Consider the following 21,057-nt stretch of genomic DNA (forward strand, 5'->3'; position numbering starts at 1 on the left):
CACCGAGATGAGGGAGAAGATGGGGCAAGTCATTAAAGGGTCAACTGATGAGGAAAAAATACACATTTCATTATCCGGTCAATTACTTGGCCTAACTAGTCACATTTTATTAACTATTTTCCTTAAACATTATTTTGCTGTATTAGTTTTATTGCCTTATTTACTGCCTAAGAAGAAATGATTCCAAACAAAATGGTCTGTGTGTGGTTGTCAGCCAAACAGGGCATGACACACACATGTGAATGCATGAATGTGAGACCTCTCACAGTATCCCTAAAAAATAGGATGAGAATTAGCCAACGTAAACCCATTAGCACTCCAGATTGATTGTTACTATCGTGTCTGGTCTCAAACAAGAGTTAGGAATGTGTGGTGTATATTAATCCCGGAGACTACACAGCATTTTAGCAGGCTGTCAGTTTGATACTCTGGGACAAATGCAACCTTTAGGTCTTACTAACATGCTTAGGTACTTCAGATGCTTTGTTTACCACTCAGCTGTCCTTTCCTATAACCCTTGTGTCTTCATTCTCAGCGCACACCTTTATATAAAAAATGTACTTTTTTACATGTGTTTCTGATTTATCTAATAATGATTTCAAGGTAACCAGCAAACACTGAAGTACTGCATTACTGAGAGCAACTGCTCCTGCAGCCAGGATATTGAAACACAGCCAAGAGATTCAACAACCCTGTCAGTGATTCCAGGGTTGTGGGAAGGCTCTTCTTAATGCACAGAGTGGCTGGGAGCTGCTGGTGCAGGAGCCCAGACAGAAGGGTCTTCCAGTGACTGTAGTGAGGAAGAATGTCTGAACTCCTGAAAAAAAGGAAAACTCACTCTGGCCTGTCCAGAAAAATTCTGCTCTCTGTGATTGACAAGAACATCACTCTGAAGGATTCCAGGTACCCGTATGAGCTCAAGGACAGTTCAGTTTATTGATGTCTGCGGAGACAAAATCTCACTTACAGAGGACGTTGTGATCATCTTATTCTGACTTGTGGCTTAAGTGTCTATAGGCTGAGCTAGAACAAAGATTTAAACAGAAACTGTGTTTTGATGTAATGATAGCGAGTCCGTTTATTTTCTTAGGAAATCTGACAACTTATCTCCCTCTCTGAGAGAACCACACATCTTCTTTCCCATTTAATTTTCTTATTCCTTTCAACAGAATCATCTCTGCTAAGTGGAAAGACCCTCTGACATGTCAGCTTCTCTTTGTGCAACTGCTGTTTGAACAGGAGAACAAAACCATAGAGTACAGCACAGAGAATAGAGTTCTGAAGTGCATGAAACATTCCGAGATGCAATATATAATGATCATAATGGCCTTTACAAATGCAGTTTTTATTTTCCTATGCTAAGATTAGAACATTTTTTGAAAGGAGGAGACCGAAGGATATAACACAAATGGAACTCCCCTCCGAAATACAGGATCCTGTCTCAGCTCTCATGCTGTTGTATTCCTGTTCTTCTTGTGCTGGATCTCACACCCATTCTCTCACTTCTCATGTCTTCTGACATGCTGCTGTGTCTGCAGTTTCATCATGTGTCTGATGGTCTCTTTCAGATTTCAGATGCTTTAATCAAGCGTGTCCAGGTATCTCAGGAACAGTGGGTCAAAGGAGCCTTGGAGCCAAAAGTGTCTGCTGAGTTTGACCTGACGCTGGATAGTGAACCTTTATTGCAAGCCATTCACCAGCTGGATTTTATCCAGATGAAATGTAGGGGTGAGCTTTTGTGATTTTTTTTCTTTCTGTTTTTCATGCATGTGTTGACATTGTGCTGGGAAGAAGGGGACATGCAAGGGAAGGAAATAGGAATGGCTTGAAATTGCTGGGTAGTTTTAAAAAGTTTTCAAGCAAATTCAGGTGTTTCTTAGAATGGCACACTCACCTTCCATGAAGTGACCTAGACAAAGTCAGACACTGATGCTGGGGCAGTTAAATATTTGAAAAAATGAATTCTTCAGAGTAGGACCATCTGTTAGCTTTGATGATTAAGAAGTTAGCTGCGTGAAACTTTATACCATGCTACAGCATTCTAGGTTGAACAGAGCTAATCAAAATACTAGTCACCACATTTGACAGAAACAGTAGTAAATAGTAAATACTCCTCTCAGCACACATATGGTAGAATAGGGAAATAAACCCTATAAACCCATGGCTGAAAACTGTGTTGTGATTAAAAGTAAAATAAAACTGGGAGGCAGAGAGTTGCAGAGGGAAGGTAGTCCAATAGCTGCACTGTTCCCTGATTCCAGGTGTCAGAATCATCCCAAGAGGATGGAACCAGAACCATGCAAAGGGAAAGGAGTTTAAGGAAATTATTTAAAAGCAGAAGCTGATAAACAGCAGATGCCATGGGCAAAAAAATATATATATTAACAATCATATGCTTGTAGCATACTTGGTTTATACAGAGCAGATTAAAGAGATACACAGACTATCTGAATGTTAAGCCCATTGTGATCCCCAGGAATCATGCCATGATCTTCACTCTGTGATGATTCAAGCCTTAGTTGTACAAGTAGATGATGGAGTAGAGGCTGTTAATGAGCGCTCATGTAGAGGCTGTTAAGGATGTTCATGTTGTGATGTTGGATGTGGTGTTTTGTTTGTTGGTTTTGTTGATTTTTTTTTGTTGTTGTTTTTGTTGTTGTTTAAATAAGTGTAAGTTTTTCTGCTCAGTTTATCTGTTCTCTCTGGGTCTAATTCAGGACCCATGAGACTCAAGTAATTAGGGTAGATTGCTTGGCAGGTGAACGTGTGGAGAAACAGTGGGTAAACGGTTAAAGGCCACCTTCTGCTCACTAGGAGTGGCTTGTACCTCAGCAGAAACAGCCTATGCTAAAGAAATTGGTCTGAAAGAAAACTGTCTGAGATCTACTCCTCTGAAATGCCAACAGCCAACAAAACTGACAAGAGAGAGTCTTACTGATGAAACTTCTCCAAATATTCTCTGCATTTACCTGTTTAAATCAGTTCATATCTAATGCTGTCCATATTTATTTAAATATATTTAATACTAATCTTCCACCACTCTTCCTCCCAAACATATAAAGAATTTAGCTAAACTATCTATTTAAGTTGCTATTTAACCACAGGTCACTTGAGGTGAGAGCAGCTTAGGTATTTGGCTTTTGGATGTTCATCTGTCAGTAAGCTGGAGGACTTAGAGATTTTAATTGAGCCAGATTCACTGGAGCTCTATGAGAGATACTACAGTCTGTTGACATCCCCATTAGATGTACAATCTCAGTTAAGCTCTGGCACTGAGCTAGACATAGCCTGAGACGCAGAGGACAGGAGTGGACTGCTTCTGCTCAAATGTGCATAGAGGTTACAGACTAGCTTGAGTACTGCTCCCCAGTGTCACTTTAAGAGTTAATCCTGAGGAAGGGCTTTTCCTGGGGCTATCTTGGCATTGGCCAGGGAGTACAATTTGTGTCCCATCAGCTTTGTCACCAGCTGGTGCACATGAAGGCCAGGCCTGGCTGCAGATACTGCAAATGGCAGTGGAAATGCCATTTATAGAATCATAGAAGCACAGAATAATTTGAGTTGGAAAGGATCTTTAAAAGTCATCTAGTTCAGCTCCCCCGCAATGAGTAGGTCAGGTTGCTCAGAGCCCCCTCCATCCTGACCTAGAATATCTTCAAGGATGGGGCTCCCACCCCTCTCTTCTCAACCTGTTCCAGTGCCTTACTACCCTTATTGTAAAAAAAACCCTTCTTCCTTATATACAATCTAAACCTCCCCTTGTTTAGTTTAAAACTATTTCCCCTTGTCTTATCACAGCAGACACTGCTAAAGAGTTTGTCCCCTTCTTTCTTATAACCCTCCTTTAGATACTGAAAAGCTGCTAAAATATCTCCCTGGAGCCTTCCCTTCTCCAGGCTGAACAGCCCCAGGTCCCTCAGCCTGTCTTCATAGGAGAGGTGTTCCCTCTCTTGGATCATTTTTGTGGCCCTCCTCTGGATGTGCTCCAACAGGTCCACATTTGGATGCAGTATTCCAGATGAGGTCTCACCAGCACAGAGTAGAATGGCAGGATCTCCCTCACCCTGCTGGCCATGGTTCTTTTGATGCAGCCCAGAATATGGTTGGCTTTCTGGGCTGTGAGGACACATTGCTGGCTCATGTCTGGTTTGCCATCCACCAGTACCTTCACATCCTTTTTGCAGGACTGTGTTCCAGCCTTTCATCACCTAGCTTGTATTGGTAGTGGCAGTTGCTGTGACACAGGTCTTACTCTTGGATTTGTTGAACCTCCTGGGCCCACTGTTGTAGGCTGTCAAGGCCCTGGTCCCCCTGGGTGGCATCCCATCCCTCAGACACACCACAGAGCTTGATGTCATCTGGCACATCTTGGTGTCGTTTATCCTGGGCACCATTTCTGTGGATGAATAAGGAACTGTGTTATTTCCCTTTGTGCCTCTGCATGCCTAAGTAACACAAGCCATCAACTAGTCCAGAGCTGACATCCATAAGTACCAAGGATATTTTAGTGTATACAGATGTAGTTATATTTTCAAGTTTATGACTAGAAATCTGTTTGTATCTTAATTACTCAGTCTGGCATGTTGGCATTTTTGTTTCTAAAATTTACCTCAGTGGGAATCCTTATGGACATCAACTGATGTTGTGTGATATTCCTATGCACAGTGGTCTTGCATCTCAAAATACAGGTAATACAAAGTAAGTGTTGGAGTAGTTGAGCACTCAGACCCACTAGGAGAATCACTTTACTGTGAGAAGAGCTGGTGTTGCAGTAGAATCACTGAGACTTCTAAGCCTCCAGCTTCACACTCTGAAAATCTGTCTGCCTTTTACCTCTGCTCCTCCTTCTCCAGTCTTACCTACCTCGATCTCAGTGCACCTGCAAGTCATCACTCTGCCAAATGCTTGGTAGTGAAGGGAGAATTACTAACTCACTGTACAAATTGATCTGACAAGAGTAGGTGCATTACAAAGATCAGAGAAAGGGAATTTGGGGAGAGCTGAATATAACAGGGTCAGTGCGGCTTTCCCAGCTGCAGGATGTTTCATGACAAATGCTTTGTGACCCAAGGTCGGTAATGCTGTTATCGACGCTTAGTGCATGACTGAATTTCTAGATTTTTTTTCAAACTCTGGCCTCATTCAACCTCAGTGAGCTTGCATGGGTCATTTAGAATGAAAGCTTGCTTGTAAGTAAACATTGATTCACTGCGTTAAACAAAGAAGAATGAAAATGAGAACAAATCACATTAGGTTTGCTCTGATGACTTGTTCATGTACCTCACTGGTGGACTTTGTAAGCCCGCATCTAAAGCCAATCTCAGTGAATAAAGATCAGGGAGTGTTTGGTTTTTATTTTTTACAAAAACAAAAAGCAATTCAGTACCAACTTAGATGTGCAGGGACCAGAAATGTGGTAGATGCAGAAGAGGTGCTCAAGCAATCAGATTGACCAAAGTGTCTCGCTGACTGCTCTTTGGTAAGAATCCCACAGTCCCCAGACAGGCTGACCTGCTGAAATACATGAACAGCTCTACTCTTTGCTGATGTGCTGAGTTTTCCGAGATCTCTTTCCTCTGTCTGAGTGCTTTTCCCTCTCTTGCTTTTCCTGAGTGCCTTGGCACATAATTCTTCTTTCTTCAATGAGTGGCTCATTGTGTACAATGCATTTTCTCAGTTAAAGCTATAAACAAAAGCAAATAATGTGTTCCACATTTGTTTTGTTCAAACAGCTGGAATTGCTGTGCAATCTCAATTTGTTGAAGAAGGGAGATTAGATGCAACATAGGAAGGAATGTTACTACCCATTGATTTTCTGCACCACCTCTGAGCAGTCACTCGTATACTCGTCAGGAATGATTCTTTCCTTCTTCTGCATATCAGTCCCTGAAGATTCCCCAGACACATCTGCAGCAAAGCCTCTCTGCTTCTCCAGCCACTAGTTGCTGATAAGAAAATGGTAATGCTTCATGCTAGGCTTCATCTCTGGGTCTGCCTGTTCTGCATCACAAACATAGGTCTTTGCCACTGGTCTTTCCTTCTCTCTCTATGACACTGTTTGTAGTGCTCTTGTTACATCAGTGACTCAGGGTGTTCCCTGACCAAGATGCAGTTTTGGAAGATATCAAAGGTTTCACGCTTCTGAGGGTCCCATTCTCCCACTGCATTCACTTCTTTAAAAATCAGTCTGGGAAGGTAGAGGGAATCACTGCACAACTTGCTTTGTCAAGATGACAAGTAACAACATCTTAGAGCAACCCTACTCTGAAGTGAGATCAACTTCATCGTGCATTGAGCCGTGTATTTTTTAAACCATCGGGTTGACAAGAGGCATTGGTATCACATTTTTTAGCTAAGCATGACCTGCATGAAGCACTTTTAAAATAGTAGGACATTATTCAAACTCATTAATAGGTCTTGCTATGTCAATGCAGTATCATTTCTCCCTTTATATTTTTAATCTTTTCCTTCAAAAACTCTCTAGGGGACTTTTAAGTTGATAAAGAAATGGGACAGTGCTGTTATTTAACGTCTGAATCTTCTTTTTTTCTGGTAGTTAACCTATATTTGTCTTGTCTTAGTGCTGTCCCATGGCTTTTCACTCTGAAGTGTATCCCAGCCGTCCCAGTTATTCGACTCTTTCTGTACTTTCCTATGACTTTCACAAGAATTCACCCTCTTTCCTCACGGCAGAAGTCTGAGGTCAGGGTCAATCTCTGCCAATCTGTGTCCAGCTGCTCCAGGAGGGAGACAGGAGGGCAAGCATGACAAGCCTAATCCAGGAAAGCTGGACACCTGCTCTGTGGGAGTTTCTTATTCTTGGACCCCTGAGTGGCTGTACAGCTCAAGAGTTTTGGTGGTTTTGTACTTCGTATGCTTCAGAAATGAGTTTTTCATCTAGTTCTGCCAGAGGGAGACTCAGAAGTTGGAGGGACCCAGCCAGTGCTGCCTGAGAGGATTAGCTGGCTAGCTAACCATTTAAAAATGCCTTTACCTCTGAATCCATTGCCCTGTTTTTTGGTTCCCATAATGCCACATTTCTGTTACCTCTCCAGAAATACTGCCTTCCAAAGAAAAATCTGAGCTTTTCATACATAAAAAACAAGCAGATCTTTAGTTATTATACCCTCTCAATCATTCTTGAACGCCAAGAAAAAGCAACAAGATGGGCTACTAACCACCTGAGTTCTCTGCAGTGATGGGTAATGCCAGTGGGTAGCTTCTGTATTGTTTATCTCAAGGGGGATGTCGACTTTTGTGCCACTTCCAAAGTGGGGGTGAAGCATTAGACCCCTGACACAGTAAGGGACATTTTCCCCATTTTCCTGCAGAGTGTTTGTTTGCATGAAGCGTGAACAGTTCTTTTTTTATCCTCATAGGTTAAATGGGACGAAAGGAACAGCTCAAGGGCTTAGCTCTCATGCAGGCAGAGGAGGAAAATAAACTAGAGGCTCCAAGTGGAGTATATAAAAGAAGAGCAAATTGACATAGATAAGAGCTCAGCCAGAGAATGCTCAGGGCACTCAGCTTCCTGCAAGACGCCATGCAGCTCTGAAGAAATGATCCTAGCACTGACATTCAGCCTTGGGCAGTAGATCAGGCAAGGCTTGTACATCATGTATATCCCACTTATCCTGGGTGATTTCAGTGGTGCACAAGACACGTGCCAAATCTCCCCAAGAGATGGAAATTTCTTGTTACAATTTCCAGCAAGGGGTGAACAGTGAGGGTTTAGGTGTGCATGGTAGAGAAGGTGTGGTGGAAGTCTCATTCCTCACAGAGGCATGGCTGAATTTTACACTCTGTTTACTTGTATTTATTAAATGCTTCTCAGCAGTCTCTTGCTGCTTTTCTTGGTCCAGTCAGTAAAAAAACATGTCCGTAGGTAATGTTGCAGCTGTAATTTCTGAAAGGACAGAGCTATAAGCAGTCTCCTGTGACGCAAATGTTCCTTTTGCCTCCTTAATTTTGAGAGTTAGAAAAACATTACAACTGGAACTATTTCCAAATATGTTCTAATTTACGCATTTCAATCAAATGACATTTTATGTATTTTTTTTTTACTGGATTTTGTTTCAAGGGCTCTCTTTGAGCATTGGACTAGGTCAAATGTCTCTTCCAACTCAAACTCTTCTATGATTCCCCACTAACAGTGACTCCCTGTGGGGGGAAAGAAGCAGGTGGTTGTGGTCCTACTCCCAGTAGAGACCAAGGGGCTAGGACAGAACTACACTAATCTGTACTCAGTTCCTGTTACAGTGCCACCTGTCCCACTACTGCAACTGGAGAAGTGTTGTACCAGAAACAACAGTGTGACGTTGGCCTGGAGGATGCCACCTTTGAGCCACAACCCAGTGGAGGGTTATATCCTGGAACTTGACGATGGAGATGGTGGCCAATTCCGAGTGAGAATTTCGTTCAGCATTTCTTTGTGTTTCTTTGTGTATAAGTTTCTTCAGGAAACAGATTTATTTGTGTCTGAGGAGGAGGTGAGAGGGATCAGAGAAGATATAATTTATCAAAGCATCCCTGCTTCCATTGCATGGGTGTAGAAAGCCTTGGTTTTGTGTCATTAGAAGGAGTCTCAGCTTGGTTAGGAAACTAGGCTGAAATTTTTCCTGGGGTACTGGCAAAGAGGCCTTGTAGATGTGAAAGACAGAATTTCAGGTCACTACCATATCTACTGTTTATCCTTCCTGGAGAACACCCTTACAGGAAATCCCATACCAGCCTAGAAGAGCTGAAAGTGGTTCATGCCAGGTATCAAAGATTTCTTTGAAGCCCCTCCTCTTGCCTGTCCATAGCAGCCCCTTCTGACAGATGAGATTCTTGGTCTGGAAATGCAACTGACATCCTGCATTTAAAAAAAAAAAAAAAAAGACAGGTTTTCTAAATATTTTCTCTGGAAGGGTATGAGACAGGGCTGGAAGTTCCTCAGGTATGCTGCGGTGGCTTTGGTAAATACGAGAGGACATCCCAAATGCCATTCTCCCAGAGCTCCAGGGTGATCCCACAATTGCTTGCTTATGCCTAAGTGAGGCATAAGCAGACATCCAGCATACTGGAACGCTTTCAGTCTCCCACCCCTTCCCTCTTCATCCCAATAAACAAACCACAGAAGTAATTCAAGCAGCTTTCTGCCAGCCATGTCCTGCTGGAAGCAGTGGTCTGCAGTGCTGTGACACTGCTGTTGTGCATCCTTCTGTTACTTCAAGACCATGCTAAGCCAGTGCCATCCCTAGAGGCTAGTGCCTTGAAATCATTACTGCAGAGCACATCTGCTCTCTTCACAAATGGAAAATCATGCCAAAGCATGGGATGAGATCTGTCTGGGAGCTGTAAACTGGCTTCCCACTGGAGCCTTGAAGGTTACTAAAGCTGAAAGTGGCCTGGAGCTGGCCTGCCTTACCTACCTTGGTTGCCAGTGTGCTACATCCACTGCCAGCAGAGACACCTCATTTGGATGCCCCTCATTAGAAAAAAAAAACAGCAATGTTAGTATGGTATTTGAAAAGTACACAGTGTTTCTGGAATTTCTCGATGGTCCAAGAACCATTTGGCATGTGTTTGAAGAGGCTGGCCTCTTCCACTGAAGATGTGAAAAGCTTTCCTTGTTCAGGAGCTGCTCACGCAGTCAGTAGGTAAGAGAGGCATAATGAATGAGGTGTTTGGGCTGACATGTGGCACATTCCAGTGTCTTGGATAAAACATTTCAAGTATTATTCACATCTAAATAAATACTTGTGAATAAACAAGATTTCAGGTTTTAAATGTCCAGGGGGTTCATTCGCCAGGGGGTGAATGAACCTTGGTCCTTTTGTGTGCAGGGCTTTATAACTAGCATAAGCTTTAGGACTGCTAGTGCTGCCTGTTTAAGATTTTGTATTGAAAGGGTACAAAACAATCTCAATCCTTAAAGCTCAAGAGTTGCAGTTTCCCAGTGGAACACTTTACACATAGAAGGATAGAAAAACTACAGGCTTCTCAGAAATGCCATTTCAGTGAGAGTTTTCTGACCATTTTCCCGAAGGTTTATATATCTGAGTGCACTTTATCAATACTTGATGAGTGGATTTAAAGAATATCTTTTGTTTGCAAGTAAAGGAGAGCATTGTGAATAAATGCCAGCAACGGTAAAACTGTGGTAAAACAGCAGTGAAAATAACATATGGATTAGAAAATGTGAGAATTGTCCTAGAGGTGCTATTGCACAGGCAGCATATTTTATAATGCAGAGATAAAAACTGTTCTGTTAAAATTCTTTCTAACCATGGAAGATCATAGGATGGCTCAAGAGATTTTGTTAATGTAGCAGCCACCATGACAGCAAGGCAGACAAGCACATGCCCTACTTGATCACACGCTCAATTCACTTCACGTCCCAATCAGGGAGCTCTAATCAGCAGGACTGTTCCTAGACATGCACTTCAATGTCTTAATTGACCTGGGGGCTGAGAGCTCTGCTTACTCACAGCCTTCAACTCTTTACAACCTTTCCTATCACAAATCTATGGATTTCACAGGATCAGATGTTTAGGAAAATAGGAAAAAAAAAACTTTCTATATTTGTTCCCTTTACTGCTGTACCTTTCCAGCTTTATCTTCACTTTAGTGTCTCCCGTGCTGACCTTACTTGATGTTTCCAATTTTGTAGCTGTTCATGTTATAACAGCACGAACTGTGTTCTCTGAAGCCATTATAGGCTATTTACTTGTGATTTATGGTTACAAGTCTTGATGTGTTCATGAGGCACACAAGAACAGTTTTGTTTGTTTGTTTGTTTAGGAAGTATATGTTGGCAAGGAAACTCTCTGCACTATTGATGGCCTTCATTTCAACAGCACCTATAATGCAAGAGTCAAAGCTTTTAACTCATCAGGAGTTGGTCCATACAGCAAGACAGTTATTTTACAGACATCAGATGGTGAGTTTGACGGCGAATCCAACCCCACACAGGTGACTGATGCTGCCATGTGTCAGAGCCAAAACCACTCACAGCTGTGGGTGTATTCTGTTGGCTGGCGTAGTGTGCTTGGGCTGCCCTAAGCCTGCCATTTCTGAGGGAAAAACCTAGCCCTAAATCCTCCAATGATAACAATCAGGTTGTCCATTTCTTTACACCTTTGGGGATTTTCCATTGTTGGAACACTTCAGGTTTCAAATAAGTGCAGTTTTACTTTTGGGGTCTTATTAAGGTTTTTTATTTGTTTTAGCATATAGAGGCTATTATGCACTGGGTATTTGTATTCCACACCGTCTCCACTTCTCAATAAATCCTTGGAATTTATTTCTTTCCTCACTACTGCTTCAATTTCACAGCAAGGTTTGATAAGACAGAGATGGGAATTCATGCTTGTTCCTCTGTAATTATAGTTGACATCCATACGGGCATTACACAAGTTCATCTTCAGTAATGATACCGTAATGAATTGGGAAGTACATGCTGTCCTCACATGCACTTTTATGCTGTGTTGCCAAAATAGGACAGTATAAAATTTTTATACTTTAAGAGCTTTTTCTGGTTGGATTTCTTTTTCCCACCTTTGATAAACTGATGAAATCGGTCCTAACCACCGTGGACACGTTGGTCCTCCATTTCTACTACAAGCAATCCTGAACTAATTCACATCTGTAAATGACTTCTACGTTATGGAGAAGCCTTTGTCTCCTCAATGACTTTCTTGCTACTGTGTGAGAACAGGAAGTCACCGCCCTTAGTATCCTACACTCAAAGATGCAGGAGCAGATGTCGTAAAGCAAGAGTAATTTACACTTCATAGCACCTTTAAGACAGATGGACTGAAAAGTGCCTTTCAGGTAACACTAGGCTATGCAGGTTGCATGAAGCACTCTTCCACTCTCACTCACTCTGAGCTGGGTCACAGTGCAAAGCAATCTTGTGTAACTGCCTTTTTTAATGAGGAGGAGCATCCTTGTTATTTGAGAGTGTGATGTGGCCTTTAGGAAGTCCCAGTCTCATCCTCCTAGTGAAAGTAAAGTGGCTGATGGGTGGTTGCAGCCCACTCTGCTGTAATCCTGCCTCTCCTTTTCCCTCGCACAGTGGCATGGTTCACTTTCGACCCCTCCTCGGCTCACAGGGACATTGTGCTGTCGAATGACAACCAGACTGCCACCTGCAGCAGTTATGATGATCGCGTTGTCCTTGGCACAGCCGCCTTCTCCAAGGGTGTACATTACTGGGAACTGCACGTGGACCGGTACGACAACCATCCCGATCCAGCCTTTGGCATTGCCAGGATTAATGTCGTCAAGGACATGATGCTAGGCAAGGATGACAAGGCGTGGGCCATGTATGTTGACAACAACCGCAGCTGGTTCATGCACTGCAATTCTCACACCAACCGGTAAGCAATGTCTGCATGTTTTTCTCCTTACTGATTGCTTTTGTTGCTTGTCATCAGAAGAAGGGATCTCAGTAAGCCTGCATGTTTTTCTCCTTACTGATTGCTTTTGTTGCTTGTCATCAGAAGAAGGGATCTCAGTAAGCCAAAGTCCATTTCCTTGCCAAATAGAGTTATTTTATTCTTAACAGAACTCTGCATCACCTGTTCGTAAAAATCACCAGAGACAGCTATGGCATCTTCTCCCCTAGCAATCTGTATTTGTGTATATTATCCTTTCTTAACAGATTTTTCCTGAGATATAGCCTGAATCTCTCCTGCTTTGTTTAAACCCATGGTTGCATGTCCCACCTGCAACATCGGTAGATAGGGGTGCCATGAGGTCAAGGGTGCAGGATTTATTTCACTGCTAGAGGAGTGCAAGGAGAAAGGTGATCCATTCTCTTCCTTAGGAAGAATTTTGGTTGCAGGGTTGTTAGGCAAACTCACTTGTCATTGCTTGTCCAAAATGTAGCTGTTGATTGTGAGTCCTGAAATCTGACTAACTGCCACTCTGTAGGCCACACTGAGCATGATTTGGACTCAAAGGGCTGTGAGGGCAAAGTGACAGCTTCCCTCGATCAAGTCACTGTACTCAAAACCTTTGAAAGGTGTCTTAACCAGTACAACCAACACTGACAGAGGATGATTTGAGGATGTCCCTGAACAATCATTACCAAATCCCATTTTCTCTCTTGACTGAAAAAGAAGATCTGTGTGCTCTGTGCAGCAGAATGGTGGGGAAGGATGTAGCTGAAGCTGGCTCTAGGGCTGAATCCCTCAGGGACATTGCATGTTAGCATCCATTTGGCGTTGTGCTAAGAGCCATGCCACTATGTCAGCACTTGCAGTAGCTAACTCTGCAGAGTGCTGATTGTGTTTTCTTTGACAGGATGCTGCCCCATATAGAGGAGATAAGATCAGTTTTGCATCAGCCCCATGGGGTACTACCAATGCAGGAATGCACTGCTTTCTCTTGGTGCCCCAAGGGAGAGGGTCAGGCCCTAGTTGGAGGTCAGCTGTGTGTTACAGGGGCTGAGGCCCTTGAGAAAATCTCAGCTGAAGGCTGAGATTTAGGATCCTAAATCCCATGTGTATTTTGTGTAACGGTGTATAATACCTGCAGTATACCTACTCTACTATGATGGAAGGCAGATGTACAAAGTGACTGACCAAGACTATACAGCAGGTCTTCAGCAGAGTGGGAATCAGTTTCGGTTTAGTTCTCCTTTGTCAGTCCCAGCAAGTCTTCCATACTCATGAGCTCAGATGTTTTTTCTGTTATATCACATAATTAAAAGGGAGGCTTGTAGTGTTTTTTAAAATACTCAAATGCTAGTGTTATCTCCTTGGAGAGAGAAGTTCATGCCAGCATTTATGGCATCCTAAAATTGCTTGTAATGTCTTCTGTTGAGTAGTCATTCATACTCTAAAACATATTTGTGTTTTAAGTGGGTGTAATTTTTGTTTGAAGCAGTTTGGTTTTGTTACAGACAGGCAGAAGAACCTTGTAGCTGGATCCAAAGCTATCTGAAGTGAAGGTGAATATTTTCATTGTCCCACAGGCCTTAGGTCATGTTCTAAGTAAACATAGAGTAAAATAACATCAAAATAATAAATATGTCCAAAGGTTCTTTGTTCCTTTAATATCTAGATTTGATTTGATTTAGGGTGGAAGTAATGTTAAGCTGTGTTAATTTTAATGCTCTGTGAAACAGCTTATGCTTTCTGGAAAAAAGCTGGCAAACACTGTGTGTGCTGCTGTCCCAGAAACCTATTTTATGGATTTGGTCACAGGCGTGCTCCTTCCCACAGGCAACACAAGAGCCAAGCAAAAGCTTTCCTTCTGAGAAGCACAAACAATGGAAATACTTTGAATTTCCAATCATCCCACTTAAACAGGAGAACAAAGTACATTCTGTTGACAACAGCTTCCCTCTTTTTACCAGGGAAAACACAAAGATTTTGCAGGCACATCTAAGGAATGGGCAGACCACTGGAATATTCTTTCAAGTGAAGCACACTGACAAAGGGCATGTAGTCTCATGGAATCACATGCGCTTCAATGAAATTAGGTCTAAGCATTATATTTTTAACTGTCACAGTCAAGTAGGTCAGTTTTTTAACTCGTTAGCTGTGGTAGTCTTGTGAAAACAGTTGTTGCTGCCTCATCATTTTCCCACTGGAGACAAGGGCATGATAGCACACTGTTGCAGTCCAAAGAAAATTTATTGCCAGCTTTTAGCCTCTCAGATGCTCCTGTACTGGAGGCTATATCTTAGTAATCATTTCACCCATTCAAATCTGCTTGAAATTAGAGTGATAAATAAATGACTAGCTTCAGGGATAAGCTGAGGTGAAGCTTGAAAGACCTATGCATGAGGCCTACCAAGTTTAGAGCACTTTCCTGTTCTTTTCGCTCACAACATGCACGATGGGATCTGTCTACATCCTTAAAAACTGATAGGCTGGGCTTGTCTTCAGCAGTGCTAGAAAGAAAGGCATGAATTTAATGCTATCAAACCCAGAGAGACCTTTGAAAATAGGTTGAGCAAACATCAGTTCAGGAGACAGCTCAGGGACATAGCTCTGTGAGGCACCTTTAAGCTTTGTTGTTCCTGGAAATAATAAACTCACACCAGAGACGTGTTCCCATTGCTTAGAGGCATTCGTGGCAGTACTTGTTCCTCATAATGTTTCTGAAGGAAGGAGTGTCTTGTGCTGTAGGCAATATGCTAGCTGCTGCATTGTTGCATGAAGAAAGTGATGGAAATTGCACTGAAATGTTTTATGTTTTATGCTGGAAGATGTGGAAAGTCAAAATCTAGAGCTAATCTTTAAGCTTCCTGCTTGTAGACAGTCTTCTCACAAACTTTAGAGGTCTCAAGGCCAAGTTTCCATTGAATTAAAATGTTTCAATTGACTGAAAAAGACTGTTCTTGACAGTAGATGTGGCAAAGCTGATACGTTCCTGCAAAGTTCACAATATAAATGCTGTTAGTGCAGAGTTAAACTAATTCTTCAGCATATTAAACAGTGTTCATACATTAAGGTTGATTTTTCAGTAGTAGTGAAGCTTACTGCTGTTCTTAATTCCTCAAGCTGTTTCAGCCCAGTTTTGCAGGCTGTCCAGAATGCTGCTGAAACCATCCTGAGGATGTGAGACCCTACTGCAACAGTCAGTTGCACTTTTCAGGGTAGCCACATCGGTGTATCTGTATTCAGACCTTCCAGCCTTACACACAATAGCACAGTCAGTACTGAGCCTTGTGCACAGAGATGAATGTTCGTTGGACTGCGTGAAAAGATGTATGAGAACTGGAATTTAATTGGAGTAATGAAAGAGTGGTGTGTGTCTTCAAAAATGGATCATCACTGTGGAGACATTGTAGCAGGTGGCTGTCCTTTCCTTTTACACAGCCTGCAGGCTGTCAGGAGCCTGTAGCATAACGACCATTAAACAGCTTTAAAAGGCACTGCAGTAAAGACTCAGCTCTTGGGTGTGCTGACACAGGCTGGGCCGTGTGTCCCACCAGAAGCAGCTCTTCTCCAGCATGGCATTCCCTGCAGGCTGCAGAGAAGTCACTCAATGTCACCGTGTAGTGCACGGCTAATTAGCCCACTAGAAGCAAATTAAGTTTATTATATAGGAAAGAGCATCATCATCTCAAAGAGGCAAAGTTGCCGTTTCTGTTTCCCTGAGAGAATCGATGCCATTTAGAAAGATGTCATAAAATCTATTTTAAAACACTGCAGGATATAAAACATGGTGCACTATAATCAGAGCTGTTCTCCATCAGATTAAAAAACAACGTAACCCAGTTGTAGATATTCTGGATTGTGGTGCTGCCACTTCCCACAGTACCATTATGAATTTTATGATTGAGTGCATTTAATACAAACATCCTAGATACTAAAATACTGAGGATGGGAAAGTGTCTTAACTTTTGCTGGAAAATGATATGTTTACAGTTTTGGAGAGGAGCTCAGAGACAAGCATATTAACACTTACAGTACCAGAAATAAATATAAGGGAGCTAAGAATTGCATAGTTATAAATCTAACATATATGAGAACCTGACTGGTGATTCTCAACTATTTCATTATTGTTTGAGGAGCTTTAAATAGAGACATCAGCCCCCTGTTGCCATCACTGTCATGGATGAAGCTCCTCTCACCTCTAGAGGAAACAGCATATGCCACATTTAGTCTAAAGGAAACCTGCTTGTGACACCTAGTGGACACGAAGAAAATTTCTTACCCTCCATCACGTTTCCAGCTGTATTTTAATTTTTTTCTTGATGTATGCCAACCCTTTTGATAAATCTTATGTTAAAACTTCGTTTATCTTGTGAATTTCAAGTGCCCAAGGGCAGCCTGTGGTACAGAAGGCAGTCACTTCCTTTCCTAATGCAAATGACTTGAAATCTGATTTAGCCTGAACAAATTGTGTCAGGCTGTAAATCCATCGCAGAGCCCCTGTGACATTAGCAAAGCAGTGGTGCCTGTGGCTAATCTGCATATGTAGCAGATTTCTTGTTCAACGCTCTTTAAAGCAATATTGGATTTGACTAACCCCCAAATCAAAGTGCGTTAATGTCAAATCGTTCATGCATGTAATGGCTGGGTCTGCCCTGGCAAGCTCTGACACCGTGGTAGCTCTCAGCAGCTGCTCCTGACAGCACCAATGTTAATAGCTGTACCCCAGCTCTTTGAGCACTTGTCCCTAGCCAGCCTCACTTTCCCTTCCTCCGCCAAACCAGTGCCTGTGGACCTGTGCAGGTTCCCCAGTCCCTGGTAAATTGGGTTTCTAGCTGCCAGCAGGTAGAGTGATTCAAATGAGTGCCAAGGACACTTTCTGCTTTCGCATTCCCTGCTGTGCATCACTGCTGTACAGCAGGGGCACTCTCAGGAGCTGTGCCTCCAGAAGTCCTGCCTTGCACCCTCAGTAATGAACTGATTCGCTCACCTGCACATTTCTTGTCAACCTAGGGGATCTGGGCACCATTTTCACCTCTTAGCTTACAACTGGAGAAGAGATAGACCTCATTTTTGTTATGCTTTTAAGCTTTGATGAACATGGTACTTGTGTTTGGGTAATGGTGTGGCAAGGTTGCAGTCAAAGTGCAGTGGGGATAAGTGCTGTGCTGTGCTGCTCCATTCTCCCCTTGGTTTGTGAGGCTGCAAGTCCTTGAGAGAACAGCAGTGGAGCAGCACTCTGCCTTCACTAAACCCCTTTGTGTGCATTTGTGCCTTAGGACTGAAGGAGGAGTTTCTAAAGGTGCCACCGTTGGTGTCCTCCTGGATCTAAATAAGCACAACCTGACTTTCTACATAAATGGGCAGCAGCAAGGGCCTCCAGCTTTTGAAAACGTAGAAGGTGTCTTCATGCCTGCACTAAGCCTCAATCGCAATGTTCAGGTAAGTGTTCTGTAGTTCAGTGCAACCTACTCTGTTCAGAAGGGGGATGTGTAACCCTGGCCGCTTCTGCTGTGACTGATAGTGTCATAGGCAGGTAGTCAGTGTGGATACTGGCTCTTTCCCTCTCAGACTGACAGCCAGGCTACTAACGCTTTCTTGAAAACTGAATTCAGCCTTCTGTTTTGCCTCACAGAGGTGCTCAGCACAGAGCAATTTCAGAGGGTCAATATCATCCCATAAATATATAACTTAAGCCTGGATCTGAATCTCCACAGCCCCTCCACTGTCATTTACTTTGGGCCTTCACAGGTGCCTTCTGCTGGCGTTGTACCAGTTTTGATAGTCAGTGTTTTTTCCTCTTTGCGCAGGTGACACTGCGCACAGGACTGGAGGTGCCCCAATGTGTAAAGCAGCCAAAGTTGCCCAGCAACTAATGATGCTCCTGCCTGACCCTGTGCTGGATTCTGTAAGCTGTCTCAGTGTGATTTGGCACGTTTCAGTAAGTCAGTGAAAAAGCACTCTCTTCCCTAACGTGGAATGTTCTACATCGTGTTGCTCACTGAGCACCCCGCTGGTTACAGCTAGCCCACTCCATCTGTAGTTTAACAAGCCATAGCAAGCATACCCACAGAACTGGCACTGGACTACAGTGTACCTGAGCATATCTGCACTGCACTGCATACATGTGCTCACACACGCATACACATGTATATATTTATGAGAAGTTAAATGATTTTATTTTCTCTCTCGTGGCTGGATTTGTGCTCAAAAGGTATTATTGGTACTGGAAAACACAGGCAAGACTAGTACTGGGGAACAATGGCTGTTTGAAACAATTTCCCTTTTGGTGAATGGGATTCCTTTGCTGCCTGCAGTCCTTAATTGAAGACAGCATGTGTTCTGGCAGCTGAAGCAGAAGCTGTGTGCTCAGTTAAAGAATTCACGGGCAAGATTCTGTTCTCTGTTTCATCCAGGGGCTCATATGACACTTAACTGTTCCTTCTGGCTCCAGACTACAATAAGCTCTGAATCACAGTCCCCTCTAATTCAGTGGCAGAACTTGCACTTATCTTCAACAAGAATAAGAACGGTTTCCAAATGCTGTTGTGCAATAGTTGTGTATATTTGAGCTTACAGCGTGGTATGTGCAGAATTCAGATATGAAAAACAGAGAGAAAAATATTCCTGGTAATTGTTCACCTCTCTTACTAAACTGTGACTGTGGGGACTAATCGTAGAGAAGATCTAATCGTGATTATCAGCACAACTCTTGGAAAATGAAGCAAGAGAGAGATCTCTGAATTTAATTGATAAGAGATTTATTTAAATATGGTACATGTGAAGTATCCCACATAGAGAAATGCTGCTTCCCAGCCTTGATCCTAGTAAGTCCTAGGCAGCTGTAGTTCCAATGTAGCTTTGAGATCAAAAGCCTTAATTTTCTATTAGATTAGGGTCGTGTAACTAATGTCTTGATCTTCATCAAGTGTTTGCACAGGAGAGATTTATGGAATTAATGCTAAATCAATTCTTAAGATTTTTTCTGGAATGGGACTTAAATCTGTTGTGAGATTTGGCTGTGTCTTGCATCTCTCATGAAAGCAAGAGGCTGTGTCAGGTGCTGTCCATGACTACGTGAGTCTGACCACCACAGAAGTTCCCAGCTCAGAACAGCACTTCCACCTGCGTGCTCATGTCTGAAAACACATTGTTTTGTGCATGTGTTTCTTTTCCTCTGAAACAAGTTAACGTGTGCAACTGTGTGTATACGGTGCATAAGAACAAGATGCAGCAGGCTGCGTGAGCTCGTGACATCCTGAGCTTTGTCATTCCAATCCCACACAAGTGTTGTGATGTCAAACAAGAAAAGCATCAACTCTTACATCCTAGTGATGTGCTGCATCCTTTGTTTAATGCTTCTTATACAGATTTTCCTTTCCAAGCATACGTATACACACATGCATATTGTTTTCAGCCAAGTAGTTATGAAGCCTGAAATATGTGTATTCTAACACCAACCCAACTTACTGCCTCGTGTTACCCTAAGGCAACAGGATTGCCATCCCAGGCCTCCCTCAGGGCAGCCAGCTGCAGATGCACGTTTAGTTCCTGGCACTTGAGGGTGACAAAGCAGCCAGCACCTCGCTGGCAGCATCCCCCTTGCAACCACTGCAAGGGAGGGAAAGGCAACCCAATCTGCAGTAGGTACAGGAGATTTCACAGGTGTGAATCACAGCCCTGCCACCAGTGCCTGTACCCAGTTGATATCTCATGGCCACCTCTCCTGCAGAACAGCAGTACGCTTTCAGTAATGTCAAGACTGAAATAGGAAAGAAGACCAACAACAGGAAAATGTAACCTTAGCTGTTAAGTGGGAAAGCAACTATATCACACTTCCTTCAGTCTGAAGTGGATTGTATTAGTGAACTTTTAGACATAACTGTGCTACACTCATCTTCATTTCTTAAAGGATAGCGGAGACCAACTGTGTTTTAATTTTCAGTTTCATTTAATGCCATGTGAACTTGAGCAGGGTTTTCTAATTTAGTGGGTCTGCATTCACCTACCTCAGCTCAAATGCTCCTGGACCCCAGATTTCTTCCTGAGCGTGCTCACTGTAAACCTGTCTTCAGTGAACACAAGAGCTGCAGTCACAGCGTCGGCTTTGAGTATTGCCAGTCAGAGCAGTGTGTGGGAATACTGTACATAGGCTGCACACAGATTTTTATATTGGGAAACATCCTGTGATAATTTTAATACAGAAAATGCTCCACTTTCACTTTTAGTATTAAAAGCAACCAGGTGTTGGGACTGAACCTTTGTCTTTACTCCCAACTTCTGTGAAGGAAATTCAAATGAATTTAGGTTTTTCCACTCTTCAACCACTGCCAGATGTTTAAAATTAATTCAGAATGGGTTTTAGAAGTGTTTGCAGTACTTGGTTTTGGTTAGATGCTTTGGTATAGGTTCCTAGGGGAAAATGCAGCAAGTGATACAGGTTACTCAGTTCTAATGGAAATACAGACAGTAGGTGGGGACATACTTCAGATGCGCAGAGAAGCTCATTTGTTATTCTAACACCCGTACAAGTGAGGTACAGACTAACTGCCATTATGTGCTCTCTGTGACCTAGTGGAGATGCAAATATAACAGTTAGAAGTAGGTATTCTGCATTGGTAAGACTAGGTCTGAATCTAAACAAAGTGGGTTATATGTTGGTTGTGTACACATTCAA

At 42.7% G+C, this 21,057-nt stretch overlaps 1 protein-coding gene across 2 annotated transcripts in view; it reads left to right on the top strand.

The window, feature by feature from the left end:
- The window catches only part of TRIM67 (tripartite motif containing 67), a 30,449-nt gene extending 12,193 nt beyond the window's left edge, over window positions 1-18,256 (top strand). The window contains exons 5-10 of one of the 2 annotated variants that reach the window (XM_065736439.1): window positions 1,569-1,728; window positions 8,260-8,405; window positions 10,786-10,924; window positions 12,062-12,365; window positions 17,660-17,822; window positions 18,191-18,256. In XM_065736439.1, the coding sequence (XP_065592511.1) occupies window positions 1,569-1,728; window positions 8,260-8,405; window positions 10,786-10,924; window positions 12,062-12,365; window positions 17,660-17,822; window positions 18,191-18,256 (978 nt within the window). The remainder of the gene's footprint in view (window positions 1-1,568; window positions 1,729-8,259; window positions 8,406-10,785; window positions 10,925-12,061; window positions 12,366-17,659; window positions 17,823-18,190) is intronic. The other variant, XM_065736450.1, reaches the window with a different exon arrangement.
- The last annotated feature ends 2,801 nt before the right edge of the window (window positions 18,257-21,057 follow it).

The sequence above is a fragment of the Cyrtonyx montezumae genome, unplaced genomic scaffold (assembly GCF_038088225.1).
Source record: "Cyrtonyx montezumae isolate F1298 unplaced genomic scaffold, pur_monq_1.0 scaffold_0, whole genome shotgun sequence".
NCBI lineage: Eukaryota > Metazoa > Chordata > Aves > Galliformes > Odontophoridae > Cyrtonyx > Cyrtonyx montezumae.